The sequence below is a fragment of the Chlorocebus sabaeus genome, chromosome 22 (assembly GCF_047675955.1).
Source record: "Chlorocebus sabaeus isolate Y175 chromosome 22, mChlSab1.0.hap1, whole genome shotgun sequence".
In the NCBI taxonomy this organism is placed as follows: Eukaryota; Metazoa; Chordata; class Mammalia; order Primates; family Cercopithecidae; genus Chlorocebus; species Chlorocebus sabaeus.
This window is the reverse complement of record NC_132925.1, coordinates 27,919,694-27,938,716: the sequence shown is the minus strand read 5'-3', so window position 1 is coordinate 27,938,716 and position 19,023 is coordinate 27,919,694. Positions and strand designations below refer to the sequence as shown.

Here is a 19,023-nt window from a genome sequence, read left to right as displayed (position 1 = left end):
CAAACTTTTGGTCTAAGGACCATTCTATTTGGGTGATTGGTCCTGGGGTAATGTACTCTTCATTTCTGTTTGCTGCCATCCAAATACTTTCTTTCCTGTGTCTAATTTTAAAGTCTCTTTCCAATTATTCAGCCTTCTGGTATTTTTTTTTTTAACCTTACACTTTGACCAAGGGTTGGCAAGTCCCAGCCATGCTTCCTCTGGAGAGAGTAGAGGAGAATCAGGAGATTAAATCACATTATCATGGATGATTTCTTCAGATTTTCTGTGCTTAGCCTTACTTTGGTCTTCTTTTTCTTGGCCAAAATATGAGAGAGCTAGGGATTCAAATTAATTTATTCAAATTCAGACTTGATTATAGCACCATGATTCTGCCCTTTTTGTCACAAACTTGGGTTGGTGAAGTGTAGAAGGTAGTAAAATTAGCTGAATAGTCTCCTCTCTTTGCTCTTTCCTGCTGTGCTAGCTGAGTTCTTCAGCCCCATATGAGTCTGTTCTTTCTGTTTTGAAATCTCTGTTTAAAATTACCTGTCATACAAATGGGATCTAATTAAACTAAAGAGCTTCTGCACAGCAAAAGAAACTACCATCAGAGTGAACAGGCAACCTACAGAATGGGAGACAATTTTTGCAATCTACTCATCTGACAAAGGGCTAATATCCAGAACCTGCAAAGAACTCAAACAAATTTACAAGAAAAAACCAAACAACCCCATCAAAAAGTGGGCAAAGGTTATGAACAAACATTTCTCAAAAGAAGACATTCATACAGCCAACAGACACATGAAAAAGTGCTCATCATCACTGGCCATCAGAGAAATGCAAATCAAAACCACAATGAGATACCATCTCACACCAGTTAGAATGGCAATCAATCATTGAAAAGTCAGGAAACAACAGGTGCTGGAGAGGATGTGGAGAAATAGGAACACTTTTCCACTGTTGGTGGGACTGTAAACTAGTTCAACCATTATGGAAAACAGTATGGCGATTCCTCAAGGACCTAGAACTAGAAGTACCATATGACCCAGCCATCCCATTACTGGGTATATACCCAAAGCATTATAAATCATGCTGCTATAAAGACACATGCACACGTATGTTTATTGCGGCACTATTCACAATAGCAAAGACTTGGAATCAACCCAGATGTCCATCAGTGACAGACTGGATTAAGAAAATGTGGCACATATACACCATGGAATACTATGCAGCCATAAAAAAGGATGAGTTTGTGTCCTTTGTAGGGACATGGATGCAGCTGGAAACCATCATTCTCAGCAAAGTATCGCAAGAACAGAAAACCAAACACCGCATGTTCTCACTCATAGGTGGGAACTGAACAATGAGATCACTTGGACTCGGGAAGGGGAACATCACACACCGGGGCCTATCATGGGGAGGGGGGAGGGATTGCACTGGGAGTTATACCTGATGTAAATGACGAGTTGATGGGTGCTGACGAGTTGATGGGTGCAGCACACCAACGTGGCACAAGTATATATATGTAACAAACCTGCACGTTATGCACATGTACCCTAGAACTTAAAGTATAATAATAGTAATAATTTAAAAATTTTAAAAAAATCTCAAAAAAATAAAAAATTACCTGTCATATTACCCATCATGGGTTAACCACATTCTGTGAACCTTAACTCTGGATAGCTTCAGTTCTGTTCAGTTGGATCAACTATTTGCTTAGCTTTTGTAAAATCATCTGCTACCAGATTAGGAATGGGGTGTTTGGTTTGATGAAATGTTTGGACATTACTTAGGATTGAGAATCAGGATGTCTGAGTTATAGCCCCTGTTCAGCAACTGACTATTCACCTGTGTGATCTTGAGAAGGTACTTAACCGAGTCCAAGTGACCTCATGTCCAAGAGATGACAATAGATACTTGCTTTTATGTATTCTATAGTCTAATGAGCATCACATGAGATCCCGTGTAAACGTGTTTTTTTGTAAACCAAAGTGTGTTGTAAACATTAGTTGTTTTCCTGGGATGTTTATTTTGTGAAGGAAGGTGTCACATTGTGAGAGGGATTTGTGTGCAGTGAGGAATGGGCAGGGAATGGCTCCGAGTAGGCAAGGAGAATCTGAAAGGTCTTTCTGCTAAGAACTCTCCCTTACCTTGTAGCTTTTACTGTTGATATTAATTTGGGCAAAGGAGCTTTTTTTGTTGTTGTTAAGTATACCTTTCAGGAAGGGTGTAATCAGTCAGTCATATGCACTGCAGCTAACTGGAGTTAGATCATCTGAGAGGTAAACTGGAAAACTCAAGATACGAGATTCGAAAGGCCAGAAGATGAAATGAAGATGGAAGAGAAAGGAATGCCAGGATCTGAGAAGAAAGCAGTTAATAATTTTGCATGTGATTGAAAGATTGTTTTATCTTTGTTTGTTTTCAAAATATCCTATAAAAATAAGAACTAGACTTATTTTGGGGGCCATTAAAAGGAGAAGGTGTTGTTTTATTATAGAGAATGTAGAAAATTCTACCAGAGGTTTGAGACATTTGGCTTTGCATCCATTTTAATTTTTTGAAATAATTATTGATTTACAGGATGATTCAAAGATAGGTTCCATGTGCCCTTCACCCGGTCCCCCCAGTGGTTTCCTCTTATGTGACAATAACACAATATGAAAATCAGGAAATTCACAATGGTGCAGTGTGTGAATGGTTCTCTCTCGTTTCATCATGTGTATATTTGCATAACTACCTACACAATCAGGACATAGACCTATCCATCATCACAAACATCTCCCTCATGCTTATTCTTACTAGTCATACCACCACCTCCCACTGTCCCTAACCTGGCAAGCACCAACTTGCCCTCCATATCTATGATTTTGTCATTTCAGCAATACTATATAAATGGAATGATACAGGATGTGACGTTTTGAGGGCTTTTTCACTCAGCACAATGCCCTTGAGATCTATTCAAGTGATTGCGTCTGTCAATAGTTTTTTTTTTTTCCTTTCTTTTTTTTGCTAAGTAGTAGTCCCTAGTATGAATATATTGCAGTTTGTTTAATCATTTACCTACAGTAGGACATTTTGGTTGTTTTCAAGTTTGGGTTGTTACACATGAAACTGCTGTGCACAATTGTGTACAGTTTCTTGTGTAGACACAATTTTCATTTCTCTGGGATAAATGCTCAGAAGTATGGTTACTGGGCTGTATGGTAAGTATATGCTTAGTTTTTAAAGAAACTGCCAGACTTTTCCAGAGTGGCTATTTCATTTTACATTTCCATCAGCATTGTAAGAATGATCTAGTTTCTCCACATCCTCAGCAGTATCTGGTACCACTCTGTTGTAACCATTTTTAACTGAAAAAAAACCAACCAAACAAACAAAAAACAGTTAAAAACTTATCTGCACAAAAAGGTTAAATGGGGCAGGACTCTTACTATGGAGAAGAAGTTTTTTCTAGTAAGAATACTTACCTGTTATGGACTTTGAGGATTTAGGCATTAGAAACCATTTTTACTATGTTGTGATTTTTGCAAATACAGGCATAAATGAGAAACAGAATTTTCTCAATAGAGAAGTGAATTATACTTAATAGAACGCAGATAATAGTGACCATTCTTTGTGCCTTTTTTTATTTTTTAGAGGACTAGGACTGAATACATGGAAACACTGTAAGATATAGTTTTATATACCTCTGTGCCTATGTATAGTGTAGTCCATTGGAAGGAGCACTGGACTTGAATTTACAAAGCTGTTTTCTAGACTTCACTGTTTTCTAGACTTTACTGTTTAATAGCTTTAAAAAAAGTTAGATAAGAAACTCAACCTATCTGGCCCTCAAATTTTTCTTAGTACAATAAAGATGCCATCACCATCATGGAAATGTTTGAGATATAAATAATATCTCTCTTACTTAACAAAATTTTACTAAGTGCCTACCATGCGTCAGGTACCATGCTAGGTATCACAGATTCCGTGATGAGGAAGACATCATTGCTGATTTCAAGGAAGTGGTTGCAGTACAAATATGTAAAGTGACCTAACATTTATTTGCACATGTGCCACATACTTTATGTAAGTCGTGTCCTGTTATCCTCTTAAGAACTCTAGGAGATAGATGGAGGTCTTACCATGTAACAAACAGGGAAGCAAAAGAGATTCAAGGTTGTTCAAGGTCAGAGTAATAGCCGGGAATTACACCTAGATCTCTTTGGCATCAAAACCCAGTATTTTTACCACCATAGTATGTGGTTCATGTGACAACAGCTTGTAAATAACTAAATACTAAATGCAAGTAATAGTAATCATAAAATTTGTCGTTAATATTTCTATTCTATTAGCAATACCAAAACTTGAAAACGTAAAATTTATTTTTCTCTAAGCTATTAGAGTTTTGTTTAGAAAGGTCAGTTCAAGTTCCACAGAGTTGCCAATTCCATTATTATCAACAGGACATACGGTCTGTTCATGATGAAGACATGAAGGCATTGCAAGATCTTTGTATTAGTTTTCTAGTGCTGCATAACAGCTACAAATAAAGCAGCTTGAAACATTACTCATTTTGTAGTTCACAGTTTTGTAGGTGGCAAGCCTGGTCATGGCGTGACTGGGTTCTCTGATCAAGGTCTTAAAAGACTAAAATCAAGGTGTTGCCCAGGGCATACTTTCATTTGGAGTTTGGGGTCTTGTTCTAGGCTCACATAATTATGGCAGAATTCAATTCCTTGTGATTGTTAAGACTGAGGTAGGTCCCTGTTTCTTTGCTAAATATCTGCCAGGGAATTCTAGCAGCTCCTAGAGATTGCCCTCATTGCTTGCCCCCTGGCCCCTTGCATATTTAAAGCCAGCAAAGGAGAATCTTCCTCTTGTTGAATCCCTCTCACATACTGAGTTTATTTTGCCAGGAAGAACCCAGATCCTTTTAAGAGACCACTTGATTAGGTCAGCTCTCTCTCCCTCAAAAATAATCTCTCTTTCTTAAAGTCAGCTGATTCAGGATCTTAATTACATCAGCAGACTCCCTTTTGCTAGGTGGTATAAGCACGGAAATGAAATCCAGTACATCCACAGTCTCAGTCTCCCACACACAAGGGGAGGGAAGTATAAAAGATGCATGGCTAGGGCAGTGGTTTTGGGACCACCTTAGAATTCTGGGTTTGATTAAATAAATAATGGGACTGTATCCTAGCAAGTCAACTCATCAAAAAAAGCCATCACAATCCTGAAACATCAAGTAAAAATTTGGTTTGCATTTTAGTATTGTAAATGTTACTGTGGGGTGTGTGTGTAACCTGGTGTTCCCTGTGTTTGTGGAGGTTTGAAGGAGACACTTTGTTGATAGAAATGGTGTCCTCACTTTTTTAGGTTGTCTCATTTTTGTACAGTGGTAAGACAAATGAGGTCCTGGGTTTCTGGGTTTTAATAACACTTAAGCTTGGAAGTAAAAATTAGACACTCGTTCGTAGACTACACCCTTGTAATATCACTTCTTTGCCTCTCTACTAGCAAGAAGTTCATTTTTGTGAAAGCCATTCTGCCTGTCCAGGAATTGGAGGAGAGTGCTAGACACAGTTGTCAGCCATAGCTTGGGTAGAATAAGGATGTGAATGTTCTTGGCTTACCTTTATTAATCTTGTGATGGAAAAATATCTGACATTGTTCTTAGTCCATTTTAAGCTTAATTTATGTTCTTAGTGGCATAGAAATTCAGAGCTGAAAGAAGTATCATGTCTCACTCTCCCCTTGAGGAACAAGAGTTAACGTTATCTGACAATACTACCATAACAAATCAATAGATTAACAGGCATGCAAGTGTCTTTATATAAAATGTTTTTTTTTTCTCCCAGCATCTCAATTGGTTCTTAAATATCTAATTCGGTGATCCTCAAACTTTTCCCACTGTAACAAATTAGAGAGAGGAGGAACCCGTTCATCAGTGACTGTAGCTCAAATCCAGCAGAAATGTGCAACAGTGATTTCAAACCGAGAGAATTATGGATGCCCTTCTCCATAGATTGCCCTCCCCATCCCCCACACACACCAGGGAACAATTTAAAATCCTGGCACAATAGTGAGAAGGGAGAGTGACAAACTGATAAGTTCCAGTTAAGAATCACTTAGGGTGGGGGTGACAGCCCACGCCTGTAATCCCAGCACTTTGGGAGGCTGAGGCAGGTGGATCACCTGAGGTCAGGAGTTTGAGACCAGCCTCGCCAACATGATAAAACCCTGTCTCTACCAAAATTACAAAAATTAGCTGGGCATGGTGGCGCCTGCCTATAATCCCAGCTACTTGGGAGACTGAAACAGGAGAATTGCTTGAACCTGCTAGGTGGAGGTTGAGTGAGCTGAGACCGCACCACTGCACTCCAGCCTGGGCAACAGAGCGAGACTCCATCTCAAAAGAAAAAAAAAAGAATCATTTAGACAGTATTTTTTGTTCTATAATCTTCCTCTCTGTCGTTGAAATGTCTCATATTTCTTGTTTTCACGTAGAATCTGGGAGTCATTCAGTAGTCATCTAGTCTATCTCATCATCTAATTTACGAATTATTTCTATCACATCCCAAGTAGCTGGCGATTCAGATTTTTTACCGAAAACTTGATGTGATGAGACATTGTTACTTCCCAGAGGATCTTGGTCTGTTTTCAGGCAGTTTCAGTTCTTCCTTAAGTCAAGCTAAAATTTGCTGCTATTCTCACTCACTGGGGGGGCTGTAGTATTTCTCTCAAGTTTATTCCTCTCTGTGATGAAAATCTCTGTTCTTTTAGCCATTGCTCATGGTTTCAGGATCCCCATTCTAGTCATCTTCCTTTGGAGCAATTCCCTGTTATATCTTCAAATGTGATGAGTAAAACTGAGCTCAGGACTGCATTTGTTGGTCACACCCTTCTCCCTTCCAAATTACTGCTGCTGTAACTTTCTGACAGGTCCTGCTTCCCTGTAATCCATTCTCCATGTGGCTGCCAAAGAAGATTTGAAATAAGTCAGGTTATTTTTCTTCCCTATTTAAAGCCTTCCAGCCGCTTGTCATTGCTCTTAGAATAAAATCCAAACTCTCCCAACAAGCTGTTAAGATTCTACATGGTCTTGCCCCAGCAAACTCTTCCCATCTGATTTCATCACTGAATTCCAGCCACAGTGGCCATCCTTTGGTTTCTTAAACTTGCTGTTACTTTGGCATCTCTTCCTCTCTGTCTTCACAATGTAGGCTCCTTTCCATTCTAGGCTTAGTTTTGTTCCTCTCCCTATAGGCCTTTCCTTACTGCCTCAGCTTCTCCCACTCTGTACACTCAGGGTCCCCTGCATTGTTCACTGCTGGCTTTCAAGAGCCTAGAGGAGTTCCTCTCCATGGTGGACTTTCAATAAGTGTTCGTGGAATAAGTGAAAAATGAGTGGTCACTCCAGGGTCGAAGGCACCTCTTTTATTAATACATTCAAATTAATATTAGTATATTAATAGTCTATTAATATATCCTAAATTTTTTGTGTGTATAGGGGCAGAGACCAATGAAAGAACATTTCATTGTCAGCTCATCTTGAATATGAGATCAGATATTGGCCAGCAGGATTTGCTGTTTAAAGTGAGATGTGGGAGAAATCAAGGAGTCAGGTGTAACTCCAAGGTTTTCAGCCTCAAGCAACTGGAGAAATGGGGTCACCACGACTGAAATGAGGAAAATGAGAGGGGGAGTTTGTGGAGGATGGGCTGAGGGCAATATCAGGATTCAGTGTGGAACTTGAACAGTTAAGATAACTGAAGAGCCTGAATTCACTGTTCCTCAGTTTCTATGACTATAAGGAGGGGTTAATAATTTCTCACATGATAATTGTGAGGACTTGAGTTGAGGTACACAATTAAAAGCACAGAGGAAGTAAGGAAAAGTACATCGATTAAGCATGGCTATTAGACCATACAGCTTTACCAAATCCATTGGGGATTAGATACAAAAATCCAAGCATGATCTCCAGAATGTTTTCCTGGTAGGGATTTAGGCTATACTGAAGTGACTTTTCTTTGGTACAAGAAGATACTCAGTTATACAATTGGAAATTAAGGTATTGATTCAGAGTATCCAAAAACATCTCTCGGTAGAGATCTACAACCAAAGAAGCATTAAAAAAAAGGTCTTCCATTCACTCATGAAACTGTCTTATGACTATTGTCACCTTCAACAGCAAACATATTGAGTCTCTACTACATATAGAACAAAATGCTGGATTCTGAAAAGCTAGTATCTGTAAAACAGAGTTTATAATGTTGTTATATTCTGGGGATTGATATAAGCATTTTACCAGGATTTATTATAGCATTATAAGCTTAACACAAGAAACATGTGGCTATCATTATGGAGTAAAAGGTTGGAAAATTCCTCACCTGTTGACCTGAGGGGTAGTGCATGGTCAAATTCGAAAGAAGTGTTGATTTCAGAGGAATGCCAGTGCTTGCTTAAGGCAGTATTAGAAGTACTCTTCCAACCGCACGGCCCCTTATACAGGCAAACTCCGGAATACTTTCAGTCCATTTACTTGGCTTTATTGTTAGAGCAGAAATTTCATGGCTAAAATTATGGTCTTAGGGGTTTATAAGAGGCAATTAAACTTAATTTTTAAAAGTTCTCACAAATCTTATTTGAAGTCTTAATATCTTAATTTCCTTTATATAGGATATGTGGATATATTTTTATGATAAAAGTAACATGTGACCCACTTAATAACAGCTTCGTGAATACCCTAAAGCCACTCATGTTACTTTACATATAAACAGTCCTTGTGAAGCCTAATTGTGCATGGATAATTGCAGAGTGAGTTTGAGAAAAGACCGACCGGGCACATCGCTCTCCATCTTAGCCACAGTGAGAAGAGAGCACCTAGTGGTGCATCTTCCTCGCTTAGCTTCCCTGAGTCTGTCTTTACAGGAATGCTTCATTGTTACTTGAAGGTGCATTCTTGGGACTTTACATACACAGCTACTCAGCACATGAACACATACTGATTTTAGTTAACTGAGTACTTGGTGAGTGCTAAGCTTTGTTTTAAGCCCTTTGCATGTACTTTATTGACTTTGTTAGTAGTTACAACAGTCCTTCAAGATACAGGTACTGTGCTATACTGGTGTAACAGTTGAGGACACCGAAGAACAAAGAGGTGTCAAGTGGTGGTCACGATTCCACAGACTGTTAAGTTAGAGTTGGGTTCAAACCCTGGCAGTGTGGCCACAGAGCCTTGTTCTTAGCCACTGCACTGCACTACTTCCTTCCATGAAACATAAGAAAAATGTGAGAAACAATTAAGTAAGTGTAGTTTTTTTTCATAAATAAAATTTACGTAAGTACCTTGTATATGTGATTTGTTTTACGTATATGTGTGTATACATAAAATATGTGTGTATATAAATAAATATATGTAAAAATAAGGCCACAGTTTTAATTTTTTTCCATCTCCATAATAAAGCATGTATTATAGACCATTAGCAGGATTTAAAGTGTTTTAGTAAATATTAATTGTGACTTTTGTTTTCTTTTTCCCCAGTTTCATGGTTTTCTCCAAATGAAAATATTCTCATTGTTATTTTCCCAATTTTTGCTATACTCCTGTTTTGGGGACAGTTTGGTATTAAAAGTAAGTATTATTTCTACTTTTCATTTATGCTTCAGTGATGATACAGTTATTTCTAGGAGACATTATCAGTGAAATATTTAAAGTTGTACTAGGAAAAGTGCTATTATGATAAATATGAGTATGTAATTTGAATAATACTAGTCTCCTTGAAGTATATGTTGTCGCCTACGTTTTGCTGTAGTTCACTTTTAATTCCTAAGAAGGTGGTTTTCATTTGGTGTTTTTTTTTTTTTAATCTCTTAAGAATGGATAGTGGGAACATTAGTAACAACACCTGAAACTCATGCCACATTTTAATATTCACAGAACATCTACACACACACTATGTTATTTGGTAAACAGGTGGTGACAGCCTGCATTAGTTTTGAAATAGGATGTTATACTTTGGAGCATTTAGATTCCCCTCTTTTTATTTTCCCAGTTTGAATTTCTCTGTGTACATGTGTTCACCCTTGGAAAAGTCCAGTGGAACCCTGTTTTGTCCTCCTCTCTGTGCAGTTCTGCAGCCTCTAAAGAAGCAGCCACCAAAGAGTTATGTTCTTTGATCTTGCTTTCCTATAATAGTAACATAACCAGACTTCCTAGGGCAGATCTTGATGCTGCACTAGATTTAGCTTCAACAATATCGAATTGTCATTACTAGGCAGATAGGTAATATGTATTATGGTTAATGTTTAATCAACCATATTTTCATATTTTGGTAAAGAAAATTTACAAAATTAATGAAGTTCAGAGGTGACAGTCTAAACTTTTAAGCTTTTTAAATACAAGATTTATTCCTTCTTTCCTTGTAGCATCCTGAAGACCAGTAAACATTTGTATAGGCAAGGAATAAATACTGCTTCTTTAATTTATTCTGCAACCTTTAAACATACAAAAGCTAGCAAAATATTGCAGTGGATTGCCCAGTTGTATATTTTATGAATTTTACTTTTACTCAGCAGTTTAAGCTGTGTATATCTATGGTGATATATAAACATGGAAGGGAGATAACTGATTGATTATATGTTTTAAGCACTTTTCTCAAAGTATGGCATTCTGGAAATGCTCAGTGATTTCAGAAATGTTCTCAACTTTTGTCTGAAAGGGAAAAAGGGGGAGAAAGGAGTGGCAGTGGCAATTGTCAAGACATTTAATAACTTTTACTTTCAAGATAGTGTCTAGACTTCTTTTTGAAATTTTCCTAGAATTTCTTAGTTTTTTATATCAAGAAAAGGACTGACATAGCATTAAGACCTATTCTGACATCAGTGATATTAGGGAAAGCTTTTAACCACATTGGCAGAGCCAGGCTTTTTAAGTGCTAAGTCATATGATGTGGGCAGGGAACAGCGTTTTTTAAAGATCATGAAATTATTTCACATAGTGTGATTTTCTGAGTTTGGCTTGATGGATGTTTGCTGATCCAGATGTTATCATTGGTGACATTATTTTTAGTGAAATACCAGGAGTGAGTTTGTGCACCGTTGGCTGTATTTTTACAAAATGAGCTTTACAATATTTTTTCTGACTTAAAAAAAATACATGTCACTTTAGAACACCTCATACAAAGTAGGAAGTTATTGGGGAAAAAAAAAAAAAACTCATCTGTAGTCCCCAAACCTAGAAATAAACTATTGGTATATTCTAGTGAATTTCCTATTTCCCTTTCTGTCTTTTTCTATTCATTTTTGTTATGTTTTTTTTAAAAAGGTAACCATAAATGGACTCATACAGCTTATATGCTTGTACATTCTGATTTTCCCCCGTGTCTTCAGAAATCTCGTTATAGTTGCCTGTGTTCTACTTTCGTGAATGCACTATAATTTACTTAACTCTCATCTTGATGGATTTTAAGGATGTTTCCAATTTTTTTGATACTATGAAAATAACTCTGCTAAAGATATGAAGCCTGGAAATGGCAGAGATATTTTAAGACTCTAGATACATACTGCCAAAATGTTTTCCAGAAACGTTTGTATCAACTACTATTGCAGATGAGAATACCTGTCTTTCACCTCAGTTATAATTCTGATATTATAACTCTAAAATCTCTGCTAATTCGATGGGTGAAAAAGCATCTTATTTTAATTGTAATTTTTGTGTTAGTAAGGTGGAATGTTCTTTTTTTATATTTTTTATACTGGTCATATTTTAAGGAACGTGCTTATAAACCTAAAGAAATATTTTGGTGGGAATTTTTTGTTTTGGCTCGTCTTGAAACAGGTAGATGTGTGTGTATGTGCATGGAAGAGGTATGTCTATGCATGATTCACCCAGCCTGCGCTCACGTTTAAAGGTGTTGATGATAATAGTAGCTAGCCATTTGTGGAGCTCTTGCTCTGCCTGACAGGTTCTGTGCAAAGTACTCTGTATCTGAAATGACATTTCTCCCTCCCAGGAACTCTATGGGCGTAGGCACTGTTGTTATTCCCATTTTGTAGATAAGAAACAGGCACAGATAGATGAGGCAATTTGCCCGCAATCACCCAGCCGTTTCCTGGTAGTACTAGGATTTGAACTAGTACTGTGTACCTCTGCACTGTAGTGCTGCCTCCCCGTTTTGCATTTATTTTGAGGATTTTCTTTCCATGAAGGGTGAACCTGTATCTAAGCACACAATACTGAGTAGTTAAAACTTATTGGGAGAGCAGAATGTTGACCTAATTTGTTTACTTACTCTGCAAATACCTAGTGACGGGGTGCCTGCCGACTGCTGGGCACCGAGCTAGCTACATGCCTGAAATGTGGGTGTGACATGCATATTGCCCTGGCTTTGTAGCACCCACATTTAAGTCATTGCAGCCAGGGAGGCATGTATGTATGTGCATCCTGTCCTTTGTCACATCTTCGAGATAGTCATGGATCCAAATCTAACTTTTCTGTTAGTGCCTCCTGTTGATGGCCTGAGCATTCCACCAAATAGAAACCGAAAGCACCTCTATTTTCCACCTGCTTCGATGTATGTTTTTTAGAATCCAGTATGGTAAAGCCCCTAAAGCATTCATAATAACTCAGACCCATGACTTTTATTTTATAGATTTCTAGTTCTCTTTCACTTTTCCTGATTACCATTTGTGGTCTGTACTTGGCTACAGGGAATTTCTCTCAGTGGTTTTTCCAGCTCTGCATGTGAGACTCTGTGGTCCAAGACAAAACCTGGACCTTTACCAGGCTAAACTCTCAGTAAAGGCAGCAGGTTATGCCCTCGTTTGCTCACTGAGGAGAAAGAGTTTCTTTATACCAGAGCTGTATCTTGAATGATATCTCAGGGATGCCATTGGCCCTCCTGAGGAAGAAGCCCAAGAAGACTCCTAAACTCCCAGAGCCCAGCCAGGACTTGGTGAGCCCTGGACCATGTGTCAAAGATAAAGGCCTCTCACAGGGAAATGTTCCTGAATACCCTCATCTTTAGCTTAGCTTTAACTTAGGAACTTTTAAGCAGAATCTCTATGCTTAGCAAACGACTCTGAGATTGCTAGAATCAGACACCAAGCCTTAACTGATAGTATTGCATTTAACACGCTTTGTTTGTGTTCTGAAAACTACACCAACTCAGTTTGCCACTCTACTGACAATTAAGTTCCTGGCTGATTTTCAGGATTCTTCTTTCTCACTCTTTGATATCATTTTAAGTTCTGTCCACCTACAGCTCCAGTTCCTGCAGGATTAAGGTCCAACTGTATGTAAAGAACTGGCTAACATTTTGAAATTCTTTGAGATAGGTCTGTCTGTTCTTTCTTTGCCTTTATAACTGTGTCTTATACAGGCAATACTTGCTTCGCACAAAACTGCAAGACCATAAACATGACCATGTAAGCTGAAACTCTGCAAAACAATCTTCACAATGAATGGGAAAAACTATTATTGTATTGTTCCATGACCTTAAAAATTTTTTTTGTTAAAACCTTAAAAACTCTGTTATTATCAATAACAATGACATTGAGAAATGAAAAATAGTAAAGCTAGTATTTAGTATGTGGTAAATTAAATCATTAGAAACATTGAGAATGAAAGTGTGTTATCAAGAGTAGTTTGAACAACACTTGTGTGTTCTTTTATAACTTTGGATACAGAGCAAGTGTCTTCTCTATGGCTTGGTGAATTGTCATACCCCTTTCTAAGTTTGGATCAGTTTCTACCGTTTTATCCTTTGCACTCTCAATGTCATGAAAGAATTCCTTTAATGTTTTTGAATGTTTAAAGTTTATTTTATTGCCAGTCACTTCCTCTGGGACAGCTTTATTCTTTTTGTTACATCCTCCTCACTTTCCTCATTTATATCAGTAAGTCCACCTTCGCTGAGTTCTTCTGGCTTCGTCTCTAGAGTTTCTTGCATTGCAGTAATGTCAACATTCCCACAATCAGCTATTTCTTCTCTTATTCCGTTTATGGTCTATTCAAATTTCACTCCCAGCATTTGTCAGTTTTTATTTCTTTACTCTTTCATGTTTCTTGCCTAGTTTCCTCTTTTGATTTCTCCATTATAAAATGTCACATGGGTTTATCACTGGGAAACAAGGAGGTAACAAAACTCCATACTTTGCTGTCTGTGCATGACCTAAATGTCAGATGTACAGTGACTAGTCACCAACAGTCTTCAAAAGAAGTGACATGATTGACCACTGATCATGATGGGGCATCTGCTGTTTACATAGTTATTTTTGAACTGAAGAAATAGCAGTGAAGTTGTACTTCATGCAGTTACTCAGTTAATATATTGTGGTAATTGAAATTTGGACTATTTGTGAGGAATTTATTTGATTAAACCATGGTAACTGGAATTCCTATCAGAATAGTGCAAAGTGAGGACTGCTGTAATTGATTCCAAATTTAAAATTGTGTATTCTAGGCATCTTTAATTTTTTTCAACTTTCCCCACCTTACGCAAAATTATTCCACAGAGATTTTGGTTATGGCCCAGATGTCTTTGAGTAGATGTTCCTGTAGAAATCATTGTTAGAAAATTCAAGGAAAAAAGTTCTCATTATACTACCTTGAGATCCTATTAAGTCCTTGAGTTTTGACTTGAGGACAGCTTAATAATGAAAGTAATTCGGCCATGAAAGCATATTTAAAATAAGTAATGGAACAGGAAATCTCTTCATAGATTAGAAAAATTATTCTGAAAAAGTGAAGACATATCCTAACTTGGACTAGGATATTTCCATGCAAGAAAGTAAAATATACAATAAATATTATCACAAAGAATCATTCTGTGACCTGGTTGATGGCCCCTGATAATAAGACTTTGTTATTATGTTTACTGTGAATTCTTTTTTTTTTTTTTTTTTGAGATGGAGTCTCTCTCTGTCACCCAGGCTGGAGTGCAGTGGCGTGGTCTTGGCTCACTGCAACCTCCGCATCCTGGGTTCAAGCATTTCTTCTGTCTCAGCCTCCCAAGTAGCTGTAGGCTACTGGTGTGCACCACTACGCCTGGCTAATTTTTGTATTTTTAGTAGAGACTGGGTTTCACCATATTAACCAGGCTGGTCTCAAACTCCCGACCTCATGATCCGTTTGCCTTGGCCTCCCAAAGTGCTGGGATTACAGTCATGAGCCATGTGCCTGGCCCCTTACTGTGAATTCTATTCAATAATCTTGAACTCCCAGTGCTTTCCCTTGGTCCTGTCCATATAATGAGCACATTCTGTTATTAATGTGATTATGTGCTGATTTTATTGTAGGAGGAATTGAACAAATCTATAGCTCAGCATTTTACTCTTTTGTAGAAATCCCTTGACCTTTTCCAAATCCAGACATCACAGCTTTCTCCATACACTCTAAAACTGTGAAATCCACAAGGCAGGGAAAGTTGATAATGAAAAAAAGGAAGTTTGGTCTGTTGGACATCCTCTTCTTTCATCTTTTATGTTCAAAGTACTTGATGCACAAAGCCTGGGCTCTTTTATCTCTATCCTATAGACTAATGTCTAGTCAGTATTCATTGTGACAAAATTGTTTCATCAGAGCAAGTTGGATAGTGTATGGAGTTTATTATAAAATTATTTAACTTGCCTTCTGTCAAGTAACCAGTTTATAATTGGTATTAATGTTCATTTTTTTCCCAGTACCGGTTTCAGAAGCTTTCATTTGTGTGTGCTTGTGTGTGTTAAATAAGTGTATTAGATATTTGAAAAATAGTAATTTAAATTTAAATAATTTAAAAAATGAAATTGTAATTTTATGTGTAAAGGTGTCAGATGCGCTTTATTCTGCACTGAAAACAATATTCATTTACAGCTCAACAGATATGAAAAAGATTCTAAAATTACTTTCCTAGAGTTATCAGAAAACAGCACTATAATAATGAAATCAAACCCATCTTTCTTTATGATTTATTCTTAGTCTGATACGCATCAGCCTGGTAAGCCTTCCTGTCTCTCTCCTTACTTACCAGTCACTCCAAATGTCATGTCTTTGGGCAGGCATTAAATTCTTGGGTTTTGGGTTTCCTTGGATGGACTGCAGTCTGTGTGAGCCTATATGGGTTTGTCAGCTCCAGTCTTTGGGGTGTCATGGAAACTTAACATGATAGACTTGATTTTATCCCCAAGTTGACTTGGTAATTTCATTAGATTTCATCAGTCACAACCTGCATTTTATCTTATATGTGCTGTCTATCAGTCACAAAATCAGAACACCTTCTTGTCCATCCATAACATTAGCTGTTTTCTCAGGCAGCTAGAGGGACATGTCATTGCTTCATCTGCATGAATTTGAAAGATTAAATGCATAAAGGAATTTTCTTAGACTAGAGTAGGCCTTCACCATCTGTTTAACTGGGAAAGAAGTTTTGGGAGTAACATACTCATCACTCACACTCTCCTGCCCTCAAACACACACACTCACCCATTAGAATGTAAGGGCCTTGAGGCAGGCCTTGTGTTTGCTTTTTATGTTCACCGTCAGCATTTAGAATAGTGATTGTCATACAGATTGATAGTGCTCAATCAATTATTGTCAAATTAAGTAATCTTCTACTTGTTCCTTGATGCAGACTAGCAGAAGGGGCTGGTACATTGTAGGTACACAGTAAATATTTGTAGAACAAACGAATGAACCAACCCAACAGATTTCTGAGAAGTAGCCTGCTTTTGGTTACTGATTATTTTATAGAACATATAAAAGAAAATTTTAGAATACCTAATTTGTTCACAAAAATGTTATATTGCCTCCCCTGATACTTGGTTTTCCTGTGTCAGGCTAAGCACTAAGGTTATAAATTTTTTGTTAAGCGTGTAACTACTATTATTTCTCATGTACTTTATTTTGTGTATTGATTTCAGTAGCTGTAGCTGAGGGGAATCCTTAAGAGCACGCAGATTTTAAAAATTACATAGATTGCCTTGCCAAGCAGTCTGAAAATCATACTAGGAAATTTGATAAGAGCCTGCTGTTAAGAACACATTAAGTTATTTTTGTCTTAATACTAAGTGGAGAATTGAATTTATTTTTTTGTTGCATTTAATGTTTTGATACATACAGTAAATAAGGATAAATCCACTTATTGAAGGATAAGAAAAGATCAATAAGATCCTTGAGGTTATTGGGTTCTATGGTATCTATTGTATCAAATTCCTTGCCCTTTCGCTACACTGAGAAATTTGACGACTGGGCTAGCAACAAGATACCTACCCCACATTTGCCATGGTACCTGCTGAAATGTGGCTATGCTAGCAAAGAAAATGAGCCAAAAGAAACTCTTTCTGAAGATTCACTGAAGAAAACCTGGAGATACTCTTTCATTGCCTGTAGTTATTAGGTAGACCCCACAGAGACCAGTGGAGTGTCCATCCTGCGACCAGAGTGTTTTGGATTTCAGATTTTTTCACACTTGGGATCCTCAACGTGTGTATTTGTTGGAAATGGCCGCTTAATTTAAGGAAAAGGTTAAGGTGGCCTGGAAAACAAGTAGTAGTTGAACTAATCAACAGGAACCAAAGCTACTTCCAATATATAGTGTACTTATATTCAAAGGGAGACAGACCATTTTATGATAGAACCCTGTCTATGGTAGTATTTTGTGGTGTTCTATTTTTGTTGCTATTGTTCGCACTGTTTTCTCCTGTAACAGCTCTTCTAAGCCTAAAGAGGATAAATTTTATATGAGATTCAAACTCTTATTTTTATTAAGAAGGATGTAAGTTACTGGGAGCAGTGACTCATGCCTGTAATCCCAGCACTTCGGGAGGCCGACGCGGGCGGATCATGAGGTCAGGAGCTGGAGATCAGCCTGGCCAACATGGTGAAACCCCGTCTCTACTAAAAAAAAAAAAAAAAAAAAAAAATTCAAAAATTAGCCGGGCGTGGTGACACGTGCCTATAGTCCTAGCTACTTGGGAGGCTGAGGCAGGAGAGTCACTTGAACCTGGGAGGCAGAGGTTGCAGTGAGCCGAGATTGTGCCACTGCATTCCAGCCTTGGTAACAGAGCAAGAGACTCTGTCTCAAAAAAAAAAAAAAAAAAGAGAAAGAAAATAGAAGAAGAACGTAAGTCAACCTTTTTCTATGAAATTATACTGTACTCTAAGGCAAATTCTTGTTGCTTGATCTTAGTAGCTCTTTTATGCATTGACTTAAACCTGGAAGAGTTTCTTATGAATGTTTGATTGATTGTGAGGTGCGTTTGAAACAGCTTCTATTTTATAACCCTTTGCAGAACCTTCAAGCTCTATTTAGATCACAATATATATGGGATTAAAATGGAAAATGTGACATATATCTAGAGAAAGTTCCTTTTTCTGTGTGTGCGCCTTTTGTGACTTACACACTCAGTTTCATTCTAGCCAGCATTTTAGCCTAGAAAATAGGGAAGCTGTAAAAACTCTGTGCCTTATAAGAAGGCAAGGCTATGACTATTAGGCACATAAATCCCAGGGCTGGGCGGAAGTAACGAATCAAATAAAAACTTGGGGAACTTGCTAAAGGATGTTTTCTGATTAATATGAATTCTCTTCTCTTATTAATGTGGATTTCAGTTACTCTGAGTATCCACATTAATAAATTGGTTATTTATTGCTTATTTATTGCTTAGGACTTATCTCCCTGTGAAGAGACTAAAATTGAGGTTATAAAGTATGGGTAGATAGAAATTCCAAAAATATTTAGGTACCTGTCATATACCTTAAACATAGATTTTTATCATGATCATTTAGGGGCTTATTATTGCTTTTACTTTATTTAATGTTTGTCACTGCAGAAGAAAAAACCTAAATGCTAAATATAACATTTAAAATATTTTTCCCTTCATAACAGTCACCCATTGATTACTGGCATAGAGAATATCTCTATGTGGATAACACACAGAAGCATTTCAGTGACACACTGTTTCTTTCTGCTACTCAGTTTGCTTTTAGGTTACCTTAAACGACTTCCTTAGTGAAAAAAATCAACTTCAATGTTAACCAAAATTTAAAAGATTCATATATAGTAAAAGAACTAA

General features: G+C 37.4%; 1 protein-coding gene across 9 annotated transcripts in view; it reads left to right on the top strand.

The window, feature by feature from the left end:
- The window catches only part of CD47 (CD47 molecule), a 44,832-nt gene that overhangs the window by 11,708 nt on the left and 14,101 nt on the right, over positions 1–19,023 (top strand). For all 9 annotated transcript variants that reach the window (XM_007985913.3, XM_007985914.3, XM_007985916.3 and 6 more), the window contains exon 3: positions 9,512–9,601. In XM_007985913.3, the coding sequence (XP_007984104.1) occupies positions 9,512–9,601 (90 nt within the window). The remainder of the gene's footprint in view (positions 1–9,511; positions 9,602–19,023) is intronic.